Source organism: Callospermophilus lateralis, chromosome 11, assembly GCF_048772815.1.
Source record: "Callospermophilus lateralis isolate mCalLat2 chromosome 11, mCalLat2.hap1, whole genome shotgun sequence".
Taxonomy (NCBI): domain Eukaryota; kingdom Metazoa; phylum Chordata; class Mammalia; order Rodentia; family Sciuridae; genus Callospermophilus; species Callospermophilus lateralis.
This window is the reverse complement of record NC_135315.1, coordinates 44540856-44553307: the sequence shown is the minus strand read 5'-3', so window position 1 is coordinate 44553307 and position 12452 is coordinate 44540856. Positions and strand designations below refer to the sequence as shown.

The window sequence follows — 12452 nt, the reverse complement described above, 5'->3', positions numbered from 1 at the left end:
AAACAGATTGCTGTCGTTTAAGCCACCCCTAGTCTGGTGTTTTGTTATAGCAGTCCAAGAAGACTAACATAATAATACTTTATAATTTTCTTTAAAAATTTTTGTTTCTAGGCATTTCATTATTTTTGTTGCAATTACAAATGGGGTTTCCATCTTCCAATTTTAATTAACCAGCATAGGTTAAAGCTATTGACTTTGTTATAGATTTATCTCAGGCCCTGGCAATTTCCAATCTTTCTTCTTCACTCTAGAGGGTTGTTTTAGTGGAAACCGTTGCGTTTTCCTGGGATATAATCACATCATCTGCAAACGGGAGAATCACTTTTCTTCTCTTCCAATATTAACAGGCAATTTTATTTTCTTGCTTTATTATATTAGTTAAAAATTATATGGGATGGGGTATGAAGCTCAGTGGTGGAGGGCTTGCCTGCTATGTGTGAGGCCCCTGGGTTTGACACCCAGTACTGGAAACAACCACAAACTAGAAAATACTGTTGAATGATTCCCCCCCCCCCCCAGTACTGGGGAATGACCCCCAGAGGCACATCTCCAGTTCTTTCTATTTTGAGATAGGTTCTAAGTTGTTGAGGCTAGCTTCAAACTTGCAATCCTCCTGCCTCAGCCTCCCAAGCTACTGGGATTACACGCATACGCTATCATGTCTGGTGATGATGGGATATTCTTGACTTGAATTTTGATTGAATATGGTTTGACTGCTTTATAAATTAATGATATCTGATTTTATATATTTTTCCTTTTTTGCTAACTTTGTCATAGACAGTTTCCTTTTACTCTCACATTACTTAAATTTTTTATTTAGCACATTTTTTCTGAAATGTTCAGGCAAGGAAGGCATTTCGAAGTAAGACTGGAAACAGAGACACCACAAAGCAAAAGACACACTTGACTTCACACACACACCACTGCTTTTGCATGGCGAAAGATCTATCACAAAGGTTAAAACCCAAACCAGATCAAATGGAAAGTTCAAAAGAGGAGAAAAATATTTGCAGCCCATTTAGCACCATGTACTATCCCTAACATGTAAGGAGCTCTTGACAAATCAAGAGTAAGGAAATGACTTAGCAGAACATGAGCAATGGATGTGAACAGGCTGCTTTTAAAAGAGGAAATCTGAAAAATCAATAAATAGCAACCAAAGGAAGAGATATTTGAATGTGCACATTAAAAACAACAAAATTCCCTCCCATCCTGTGTCTTGGCCCCAACTATAAACCTCAATAATATTCACGGCCAGAAAAGGTGCAAGTAGGTGAGTGTCTCATGGGGGTGAGTGTAAATGATGAGAACAGCTTTATATATAGTTGGCAACGTCCATCACAATTTAAAACGCGTGGCCCCACTTTTGAAAACCTACTCCACAGATTAAAGAACTCAGGTTCGAGCTGGGCACGGTGGTGCATGCCTGTAATCCCAGCGGCTCAGGAGGCTGAGGCAGGAGGATTGCAAGCTTGAAACCAGCTTTAGCAACTTAGGGAGGCTCTAAGCAACTTAGCGCCTCTAAATAAAATATTAAAAGGGCTGGGGATGTGGCTCAGTGGCTAAGTGCCCCTGGATTCAATCACTGGTACCAAAAAAAAAAAAAAAAAAAAAAGCTCTGGTTCATGGTATTTTATGCATAAATACATTTCAGTACTGCTTGTAACAGTGAAAAGGGAGAAACCATCTGAATGTCTGTTGATGGGTGAATAATGAAGCCCTGGTGCACTATACTCTGGAATTTATTCATCTATTAGCATGAATGAAGTAAAATCTATACCTAGTGGTCTGGAGGGATGCCCATGGTAGTCTTTTAAAAACAACAACAGAAAAAAGCAACAAAGTCCTGGGTAAGAGCCTGTTTACTTTTGTTGCTTAAAAAAAAAAAAAAAGCAAAACTAAAAATTTCCATGCCTAGATTTGTGCCTGTTTGTAGGTACAGTGAGAAAGGGGTTGGGGACAATAGCAAATAGAAGAGATGATTAGTTTTCAGATCCTGTTGAATTATTTAACTTGTATTCTTAGGTAATTAAAAATGAACAAAGAAAACTCAGAGGAGGAAGAAAAGGGGCACATTTCAGAAACATCAATACTACGTTCACCCAGTTGCTCTGAGGATTGAAAAGTTCATGGCTCGTATCTATTGATTATCCCTCCTTTTCCAACTGGACATGAGAGAAAACGGGGAGGGCTGGGATGAGGGGAGAAGTTGGGGGCTGCAGGTGCAGAAGTCCGAGGGCTGAGAGTCAGAGGAGAGGAGGGGGGATGGAGGAGGGGGGTGGGGAAGAGGGTCAGAGACAGAGGGAGGCTGGGAGAGGCCGAGGGAGGCTGGGTGAGCAAGCTGGTGCTGGGATCAGCTCCATGCCATGAGAGGGTCATGGGGTCAAGGGGTCCTCAGAGGCCAGAAAAAGAGTCACCTTGGGAGAGTGAATAGCTTTAACAGCCTTCCAGTGTTACCTGGGGCCATTCAGGAGACCCTGGGCCCAGAGGAGCCTGCTGGACCTAATGAAAACCCCTCCACAGGACCTTCCCCTCCTTATGCATGTCTGGAGCAGGTGGTGGCTGGGTCATCCATCCTCGCTCTTATCTAATAAGTGTCTACCCTGGACTGCCCTCTGCTATGTGCTGAGGAACTGACCTGTCAGGACAGACGTGGTCCTTGCTGACCCTTAGTGCTGTCGCCTGTTTCCGCCTGAGCTCAGTCTGAACCCACACCACAGCTAAAGCCCCAAGTCCCGGAGTCCAGCAGACTGCCTGGCACCAGGTCCTGGATGGTTCCGGGACTGGGGTGAAGGTAAAGCCACTTGGAGCCAGGGGATTACCAAGAGGACATCCAGTTATCAAGGGACAAGATAGGCCCAGAGATGTCTCTGCCAGGGCTGCTGACTATCTGCTTCCTGCAGCCCCAAAGCTAGGATGGCAGCCGGAATGGACGGAGACAGTAGCTTCTGGCAGCTTGGAGACTTTCCCAGAGGCTTCCACGACTTCATCTTGAAGCCATGCAAACTACTAAGAAGCCGCAGGGAGGGCTGGGGCTCCTCCCTGCCCCCAAGCCCAGCACTGCTGCTATAAGGCGCCCCAGGGCCTTCTGGTCTCCCACAAGCATCCAGGAGCCACTCCCGGACTCCTGTGAGTACATGGCCAGACCTGGGACAGCAGAGGACACAGCTCCATCAGAAAGCACAGACCCCAGTTTCTGCACAAGATAACCACAGGGCCACGGAAATCACCCAGGAGCGGGCTAGCTCAGGGACAGTCAGCCTCTGTGGTTCCCCAGTGCCCCTCTTTGCCCACCTAATACAGCAGCTCCCTTGGGGCCGAGAGCTTCCTGTGTCTCCTGGTCCTGCCTCCTCTGCCTCTCCCACCAATTCTTCTCCCTGCCTTCACCCAAATTTGGTCCTTCTTCTCCCCACTGCACCTCTGTATCCCAGTGTGGTCCCTCTCAGTACGGATTCAGGAGCCCCCTGAGCTGCCACAACCAGATAGGCCACCAGCTCTCCCCGACTGGCTGCCTGTGGGGTAACACTTGTCAAGAGTTTGATGTGCCTGGCACAGGCCTGGCTCAGAGGAGCCTGGTGGGGGGTGGGTGTTGCCATCTGGTACCTCAGAGGGAGAACACGTTCCCGTGGGGGAGCCTCTAAGTGGCCTGGTCTGGCCTTGGTGCAAAGTTGGTAAGAAAGAGCGCTGATTCCAAGTGTGTGGGGCCACCGGCCTCCTTGCCCACATAACAAAAAGGCCATCTGTGTTTGTGCGGCTGGGGAGGTGGTGGGGGCTCTGCTCCTGCCCAGGGCACGTGTGTATCTGCAAGCGCCTATGTATGCACATGAGTGTGTGTGTGTGTGTGTGTGTGTGTGCGCACATGATTGTGTATATGTGTCCGTTAGCTTGTGTGTGTGCTTATGAATGTGGGTGTGCTGATCTGGAGCAGACAGGGTAATGATAACCCCTTGGGGTGCTCTTTAGAAGACGCTGCCAAGTATAGTATCTTGGGGTTACCTTTCTCAAGATGAGCCCCTTACCCCTCTGGCTGCTGTCTCACTTAGGACCCTTAGACCCCGAGTCCTGGGCTGAAATGTGGTCACATCAGGGCAGGAGGGTAAGGGCCTGCCTTAGAACCTGGCTCTGCCACGCACTAGCTGAGCCAGGCCCCCTTCTCTGGGCCACAGGCTATTCCTCTGTAAAACGGGGCTGTTAAATACCTTTACTGACTATTGAAAACAAGCCTAGGAACAACAACAAAAAAAAAAACCATCATAAAAGCTGTGGAGAGCGCTCTACAGCACCAGGTGATGTCCCAAGGGGACACACCCATGGCGATGCAGCCATCACAAATGCCAAGGGCACTGGGCCAAAGGTCCCTTGCTCATTAGGGCCAGGAAGCCCTTCTTGAGACACAAGATGAGGGTGGGGGAGAGGGGCACAGGCTGCCTGGGGAAGATACTGTTTTACATCTTGCAAGAAAACTTCACCCGACATTTTATTTCTGCAAAGATCTATGTGTCGCCAGCAACATCCCTGCCCCCGAATCAGCGCTTGTTTGGGAAACTGTCCCCAGAGGACCCTCCCACCACATCCCTGCACAGGGCGAGCCATCACTGTGGGATCAGAGCTGCCCTCTCCCTTGGGTGTAGATGGGGAGCCCAGGGCACAGGAGGGGACGAAGCACAGCGTGACCCAGCCTCACAACCACGCAACGCCTGGCTGGCTGATGGCCTGCAGGTCATCCGCGGTGATCCTGGGAGAGAGGGCAACAGGGTCTTACCTCTCCCTCGAGCCCACGTGTAGACGCGGCTGGCCTCCGTGCTCCTGGGTTCTGGCTCTGCCGGCTCCACGGGCAAAGGTCGGAAGTGGGGGTCGTCAGCCCGGCCAGGGGTCTTCAGGGGCAGGATGTACTTGGGGAGTCCTTTGTAGAACCAGGCCCCAGACCTCTTCCAGACCTGTGTGGGGAGACATCAGCTTGGAGCACAAGATGCAGAGTCCCTGGGCTGAGCAATCACTGCCCGCCCGCCCTCTTGCTTCAGTCCCATGCTTTCCGGTGGCGGGGGATGGGAGAGCAGAGAGCCATCAGAGTGGGAAGGGACTCCTGCCTCTGCCCTCCCTGGCCAGTGGGCCAGGGTGGTCGCTTCCCCGTCAAGGACCCAGGACAAGTGGGAATAAATTCCACAGAATCTTTGCATCTAATTTAGGGACCATTCTTTGTCTTGCAAATTGGTGATTTCAGGGGATGACACATTGAAGCACGGGGACATGCTTATGAAACTGTCCACTGCTACCATCTTGTCCTTTCCGGTTCCCAGAATCAGGAGACACCTAGCCACCCCGTGCCCATCCCCAGCCCTTCCAGGACTCTGTGGAGTTTCTAGTAGATCTGCCCATGACAGGCTCCCTCGCTGCCCGCTGGCCTCAGCCACACCTTCTCCCTCTGGCCCCATGTTAGGGGCCACACTGCGCTGACCTGCTCAACCGCCAAACAGCCGCGAGTGTCTACCTCGCCCACTGCCCGCCAGACATGGGTGGCCTCCTCCGCATCCTGCTCAAACCCCAGCTTCTTGAGGATCCGTTTGGTGGTCCCTCAGGTATTCTGTGCCCCCTCCCTTCGAGCCACTCCTGGGTCTCATGTTTGTCACTGACCCTCAGAGAGGGGCTCAGAAGTGGCTACAAAGTTCCAGACTTGGTTGGCTACCCCCAAGGCATAGCCACGGGCTTCACCCTCCTTTTTCTTGCCTTGGTGCATCCTCCTCAGTGCATCCTCCTCCTGGGTGCCCCAGGAACCCTTCTCCATCCCACAGAGCCCGCCACAGAGGTCAGACGATGCTCGACAGGTCCCAAGCATGTGCAAAGCATGCTCCATCACCTCCCCTTGGAAAAGATCTAGGGCTGGGGAGGCAGTGAGAAGAAATCACAATAAACCATGAAGTGGGACTTCCGGAGGCTAGGCAGAGCCAGGGAGCTGAGGATGTTCACCTGCATCCTGAACGAGAATGACAGGGCAGGAGATATTTGAAATCAGGGACCTGCAGCCTCTTAGGTCCTGAGGAGTCCCTCTGTGCCCCTATCACCCTCAGCAGGTCACTCAGGCTCTCCTCCTGCTCACCCCTGGAAACAAGGTAGAATCAAAACAGCTTCTACACACACTGTCTGTGTGGCTTTGGGTGAATTACTTAACCTCTCTGAGCCTAAATTTCTTCATTGGTGAAGCGTGTCCAACAGGACCGCTGAGAAAATTGGGGAATGCTCAGCCCGTTGCCTAGCACCCGGAAGTTGCTCAGTAGGGGCCACCTGCCTTCTTCCTTTCCCATGAAACTCTGGACAGAGTGACAAGAGGCTTAAAGAAAATCCAGGCTGGGCCACATCACAGTATTTGAAAGCTCTTCCTGAGGGGTTCTGCAGCAGGCGCAGAAAGAAGTCGAATCTCAGAGCCTCAGGTTAGAATTCAGAGCAGCAACTGAGATAAGGTCCCTAAACTCTTAATGCCTACTTCAGAAAACACCAAGTCCTCTCTAATCCCTTTCCCCATGGAGGAAATGCATTCAAGGCATTGAGTAAGGAGGGCTGGGAGCGTGTGGAGGACTCATGTCACCTTGTCAGAGAAGGACAGACCTTGCCTGTTCTAAGCAGACAGCCCTAGAGTTTGAATTCTAGGTGTGTCACACGCCTCGCAGCTGCGTGATTTGGACACATCCACCTCCCTGACCCTCGGTTTCCTCATTAGTAGGTAGGACATGGGACAGCACAGCTCTGAAGCTCAGAATCACTATGCCATCTTCCTCCTCCCATCTGACAAACACAGCCAGTGGACCCAATCCCCTACTAGAAAGAAAGAATTTAAAATAGAACCTTTTCTCTGAGACAGTGTCTCCCACTCCCCAGAGGCCCTCAGCTCCATGCTGATGCTATGGGATGTTAATAAGATCTAAGCCACAAAGAAGGAAGGAAGGAGAGGTATGGGAGTGAGTATTGCACCACTTCTCAGAGCCTCTGATCTGCTAAAGCACAGAGTTTTCTGTCAGGGCAAAAGAACACACCCTGCTCCCACTGAGCCTTTCTATGCCTGCTGCAGAAACTCAGTCTCCATCCACTCAGCACTTTGGGGGACAGCACTGTTATAGTCAGCTTTTTCATTGCTGTGACTAAATGACCCGACCAGCACAACTGTAGAAGAGGAAGAGTTTATTTGAGAGTTCACCGTTTCAGAGGTGTCAATCCACAGGCAGCTCCATTCCTCAGGGTGCCAGGTGGGGCAGGGACAATATGGCAGAAGAGTGTGGCAGAGGGAAGCGGCTTATGCGGTGATCAGCCAGCAGAGAGAGTCCACTTGCCAAATACAAACGTATATACCCAAAGCCTGCCCCAATTCCCACCTCCTCCAGCCACACCTTCCAGTTGCCACTCAGTTAATCCCATCAGGGGACTAATCCACGGACTGGGTTCAGACTCTCACAACCCTATCACTTCTCTGAACCTTCTTGCACTGCCTCACATGGGAGCTTCTGGGAGACACCTCACATCTAAACCATAACAAGCACTAACTTGCTGAGTGAGCTGCATCTATTTATCCAAGTAGACGGGGTCACCTCTTGATGCTCTGGAGTGCCAGGCATAGGACAGGCACAAATTATTCATGGCTCCTCCCAGCATCCCTGCACGGCAGGGACTGGTTTAATGCGATTCTTGAACAGCACAGATTTGTGGGATGCATGCTTTGTGGAGCCCCCTTTGGAAAGCATCCCAAACCCCTGGATTGATGCTTGTCCCCACCAAAACTTAGGTTCAACTTTAATGCTCAAATTCATGTGTAAATGGTATCCGGGCGTGGGATCTTCAGGAGGTAACTGGCACTGGATGAGTTTATAAGGGTGGGGTCCCCGTGATGCCATTAGCTATCTTCTAAGAGGAAGAGCTGGTCCATTTGCTCTGTCTCACAGTGCGACACCAAGGTGCTCACCAGATGTTGTCACCATGCTCCTAGACTTCCCAGGCTCCAGAACCATGAGCCAAATAATTTTTTTTTAAATAAACTACTCAGCCTCAGGTACTTCGTTATTGCAAAATAAAATGGACTAAGGCAGTTATGGATGCACATGGTCTAAATCCACAAAGGGCAAAGTCTCCTCCCCTTCCCTGAGGTGTCTGGTGATAGAAGTTCACTGAGGAAGCTTATGTTATTACTCCACTTTCCCAAGGGGAACACTGAGGCTCCAACAAGTTCAGCAACTTGCCCAAGGGCCTCAACCCTATCCCCGGGGGGCTCAGGGTCTCACCCCCACGGATGCAGAGCTGATGCTCACTGAATTGTGGTTGCAAGTAAATAAGTCCTCAGTGGGTCAGGCGAGGCCACCAAAAGCTAAGTGTCCTACAGATTGGATGCTCAGAAGGGAGGGATGTGCCACAGAGGGAGAGGGATAACAGAGCCTCTAAGGCCACTCTGTCCCTGGAGAGCTGCTACATGAGAACAGGCCAGAGCAAGACAGCTGGGGTCCTGAGGTGCCTGCATTGGGCTCCCTCAGCCTCCCCGCAGCTAAGCAAGGCCTGAATAGTGGCAGCCCCTGCCTGCCCCAGCCTGGGCACGCCAGCTCCTGTCCTCCAACGTGGGCTGGGCTTCAGGGCATCGAATGAAGTGGGCACGGACAGCCATCTGTGTGCAGGGGTCAGTGTGGGCTTGGGACCTGTGCCACACCGCCTCCTCCACTCCGTGGAAATTGCTTTGTCTTTTTTTTCTTTTCTGAGAAACAGATACAGAGTACAGAAAATCAGGAAACAACAATGAAGTAAAATTTAAAAAACCACAGGTTGCTGATAACCCTGACCACAGAGAGCCCTGCTTATCACCAATGTGTGAGTTTCTTTTCTATTTCTTACTTAGGGCATATGCGCAATTTTTTTTTTTTTGTTTTATTTGGAAAATAAGAGTGTATAGATATGACCCATCCTCTCCTATCATGGAATTGTTCTGTGTTAATAAGTCATGGTCTCTGTCATTGTTTTTTGATGGACCTTTATTTTATTTATTTTATTTTTGTGTGGTGCTGAGAAGCAAACCCAGGGCCTCACACATGCTAGGCAAGGGCTCTACCACTGAGCCACCGCCCCAGCCCCCGCCCAGCCCTCTTTTGTATTGTATTTTGAGACGGGCCTTGCTTAGGGCCTAAGTTGTTGAGGCTGGCTTTGAACTCACAATCCTCCTGCCTCAGCTTCCCAAGCCACTGGGACTACAGGCATGTGCCACTGCGCTAGGCAACTTTACGCCCTTCAGAGCATCATCTTTGTCCATGTGGCATTGATCGGTAGGGGGCTAGTGCCTTAGGTAATATCCTGAGAAGTGAGATTGCAGGTCAAGGGATGTAAATACGTCCATCTAGATGAGGATGTGTATATTGGCAGCTTGGCCTCCAGGAAGAAAAGTGACATCCCAGTGTGACACTTAAGTGTCTTCAGGGTGGGGACCTTATCTTATGTTTCCTGTGGAACCTAAGTCTATGGACCCTGCTTGGGAGAAGTCTCCCAGGGTTGGTGGGCTAGGGCATTTGTCCAGTCCTGAGGTCCCCAGATATAGGTGCGGCAGGAGGGACAATGGAATCCCTTGCCACTTCTAAGATATTTCTTCAGGAATGGGAGAGCAGAGGGACAAGGACATGGTCTGTGACCAATGAGACCCTGAGGACAACCTTTAGTGCTTTGCAACATAGGACCATGGTCCTGCTCACAAGTATGTATGGTCCTTTTGAAAAAAAAATTAAAATTTTTATTATGTGGGGTTGGGGATGTGGCTCAAGCGGTAGCGGGCTCGCCTGGCATGCATGTGGCCCAGGTTCGATCCTCAGCACCACATACAAACAAAGATGTTGTGTCCGCCAAAAACTAAAAAATAAATATTAAAAAAATTTATTATGTCAAAATATACATAACACAAAACTGACCGCCTTAACCATTTTTCAGTGTCTAGTAGTGTCAAGTACATTCAATCTCTGACTCTTTCCCTCTTGCACACAGAACTCTGTCCCATTGAACAACAATTCCCTCCTTCAGTACCTGGCAACTGTCCTTCTCCTATCTGCCTCTGTGAACTTGACTGCTCTGGCTGCCTCATGTAAGTGGAATCAGACAGGGTCTGTGCTTTTGTGATTGGCTTATTTCACTTAGCACAATGTCTTCAAGGTTCACCTACACTGTAGCACTGTCAGGACTTACTTATTTTTTGAGGCTGAAAAATATTGCATTTTATGGATGGATAAGTGACTTGTTGATCCACTCATCCACCCACGGGCACTTGGGTTAATTCCACCTTTTGGCTGGTCCTTTCTTTCTTTCTTTCTTTTTTTTTTTTTTCCTGTACTAGGGATTAAACCTAGAGGTGTTTAGCTACATCCCCAGTCCTTTTTATTTTTTATTCTAAGGCTGGCTCTTGCTTAGTTGCTGAGGCTGACCTTGAACATGTGATGTTACTGCCTCCGCCTCCGAGTTGCTGAAATTACAGGTGTGCTCCATCACCCTGGGCTAGTGGTCCTTCCATTTTTAATTGTCTCCCTGCAGGACTCTACCATCCAGGAGGAAAGGTCATGGCTGCTTGTGTCCTCAAGCTCCTAGCACATGCTCAGTACACACTGGTGAAATGACAGGCAATCACAGGTAGTTTGTTGGAAGATGTGCAGAGCCTGTTGGCTTCCTGGGGAAGTAGCCTGGGCTTTCACCCAAGTTCTTGAAATTAACCAAGTGGACTACTGCAGATGAAAGACAGGATACAGAGGAAGGGCCCAGCAGAGTGTCCTGGTGGAGAGCAAGCCCCAGGGTACCTCCCTGAATTGTGTGTACCTAGCCCCTCCTGCCTATCCTCTGCAGCTGATCCTGTCTTCTCTGACATAGATCAGCCACCAGGCCCCAAGCCTCAGCCTCACTTTCTACCATAACAATCCATCTTCAGTCCACCTCCACCAAAAAGACACAGTGGTCTGTAAGGTGCTTTTGGGAGACAGGATAAAGAACACAGGAGCCACATTTATCAGGATGAATTGCATGAAACTATGGGTCATCAAGCTCTTTGGCAGGTATTCCCTGGAAACCTAGGAAAATGTCATCAATGTGACATCATTCACTTATTCTTTATGCTCAGCAAAACAATGTCCCCATAGGCCAGCCAGGCTGAGGGTCTGTCTGGGGTCCGTGGGCAGGTTTGTGGCTGGCCAACGGATCAGTCATTCCTGAGTGCGCTGTAGTGGGGACTCCAGGCTGACTCTTCTCTCAAGTCCAGGAGGATACAATCTGATGGTCCCGACTGCCAGGAATGGCTGGGATTCTGGCCTAGTGAGGGAAGTGGCAGCTCTGGAGTCCCTGCACCAGAGGGCTCAGAGCACACAGGTGTATCACCCAGTACAGGAGGCGCACCTGTGCAGATGTGCGTAACACAACACTGTCAGTATTTGGAAGACGCCTTCCCTGTGGGTGAGCAGGCCTGGCGAGGCGAGGCAAGGACTGAGGAGGCCAGCTGGGCTGAGTTCGGAGGAGCACCGCCCTCCCCATGCCAAGCCAAGCACATCCCGACCTTCTCCTGCCTCGCTGCCCTCTGCCATTCTGCACAATGCACACCAGCAGCTGTCAATCATGTGACTCCTGCTTGGCGCATCCAGCTCCATCGCCCACGGGCTGACATCGACACCTTGCCCTTCCCCAAGAACAGGGGTAGGAGGACCCCTCCGTGGGAATACACTCCCCCTGCACCCCAGGCCAGCCCCGCAGCTTGGAACTCACTCCTTTTCTGGAGGAGCCGAGCGCTTCGGCGAAACCCTACTCTGCTCCCCACGAGTGGTTTGCTGTGATAAGACCAGCAAAGCAGCCAGCCTTGAAAATGCCATTTAATGAGAAAAGACCCACACAGCCACCATGGCACTCGCAGGGGGTGTCTGGCAGCACTGAATGCTCCCTGGTACCACACTGATTTGTGCTCGGCTTCGAGGTTTTCATTACGATTTCAGCTCACGGCCAACCTGACTGCAGATACTGATGGATATTAGCCAAGCTGTTCCCAGGGAATTTTAATTACCACGATAACAATCACTAATCATTGGCATTTCCTAAATGGCTGTGGCTGGAGAAGGTGGTAATTGCCGGGACCCTGCTGGAAAGAAGCGGAGGCCTAACAGATCGGAGAGGATAGGGGAGGAGGGGGCTGACGACCGCTCTGGCCACTGCTCTGCCCGGTCTGTGTGTGACCCCCTCTCCGTCTCCTGCACACCTGGCATGACTCAGGTAAATGTCTTCACTGGCTTGGGTGGGTGATTACTGTCTCTGCCCCCTAGTCACAGGGGAAGTTCATGGTCTTTGTCGTGTTGCTCCTATCACCTGCGACACCCTTCATCTGGGCTCCATCAGGCAGCTTCCCTTCCCCCTGGGGGAGGCTTCTGAGCCATCTAGGGCAGAACCAGGATCCCTGTGCTGTGCTCCCAGAGGCCACGAAGTAC

At 50.6% G+C, this 12452-nt stretch overlaps 1 protein-coding gene across 1 annotated transcript in view; it reads right to left on the bottom strand.

Moving 5' to 3' along the window:
• Nucleotides 1-12452, bottom strand: part of Rph3al (rabphilin 3A like (without C2 domains)) — a 146265-nt gene that overhangs the window by 18816 nt on the left and 114997 nt on the right. The window contains exon 6 of the mRNA XM_076870018.1: nt 4763-4937. Within this exon, the coding sequence (XP_076726133.1) occupies nt 4763-4937 (175 nt within the window). The remainder of the gene's footprint in view (nt 1-4762; nt 4938-12452) is intronic.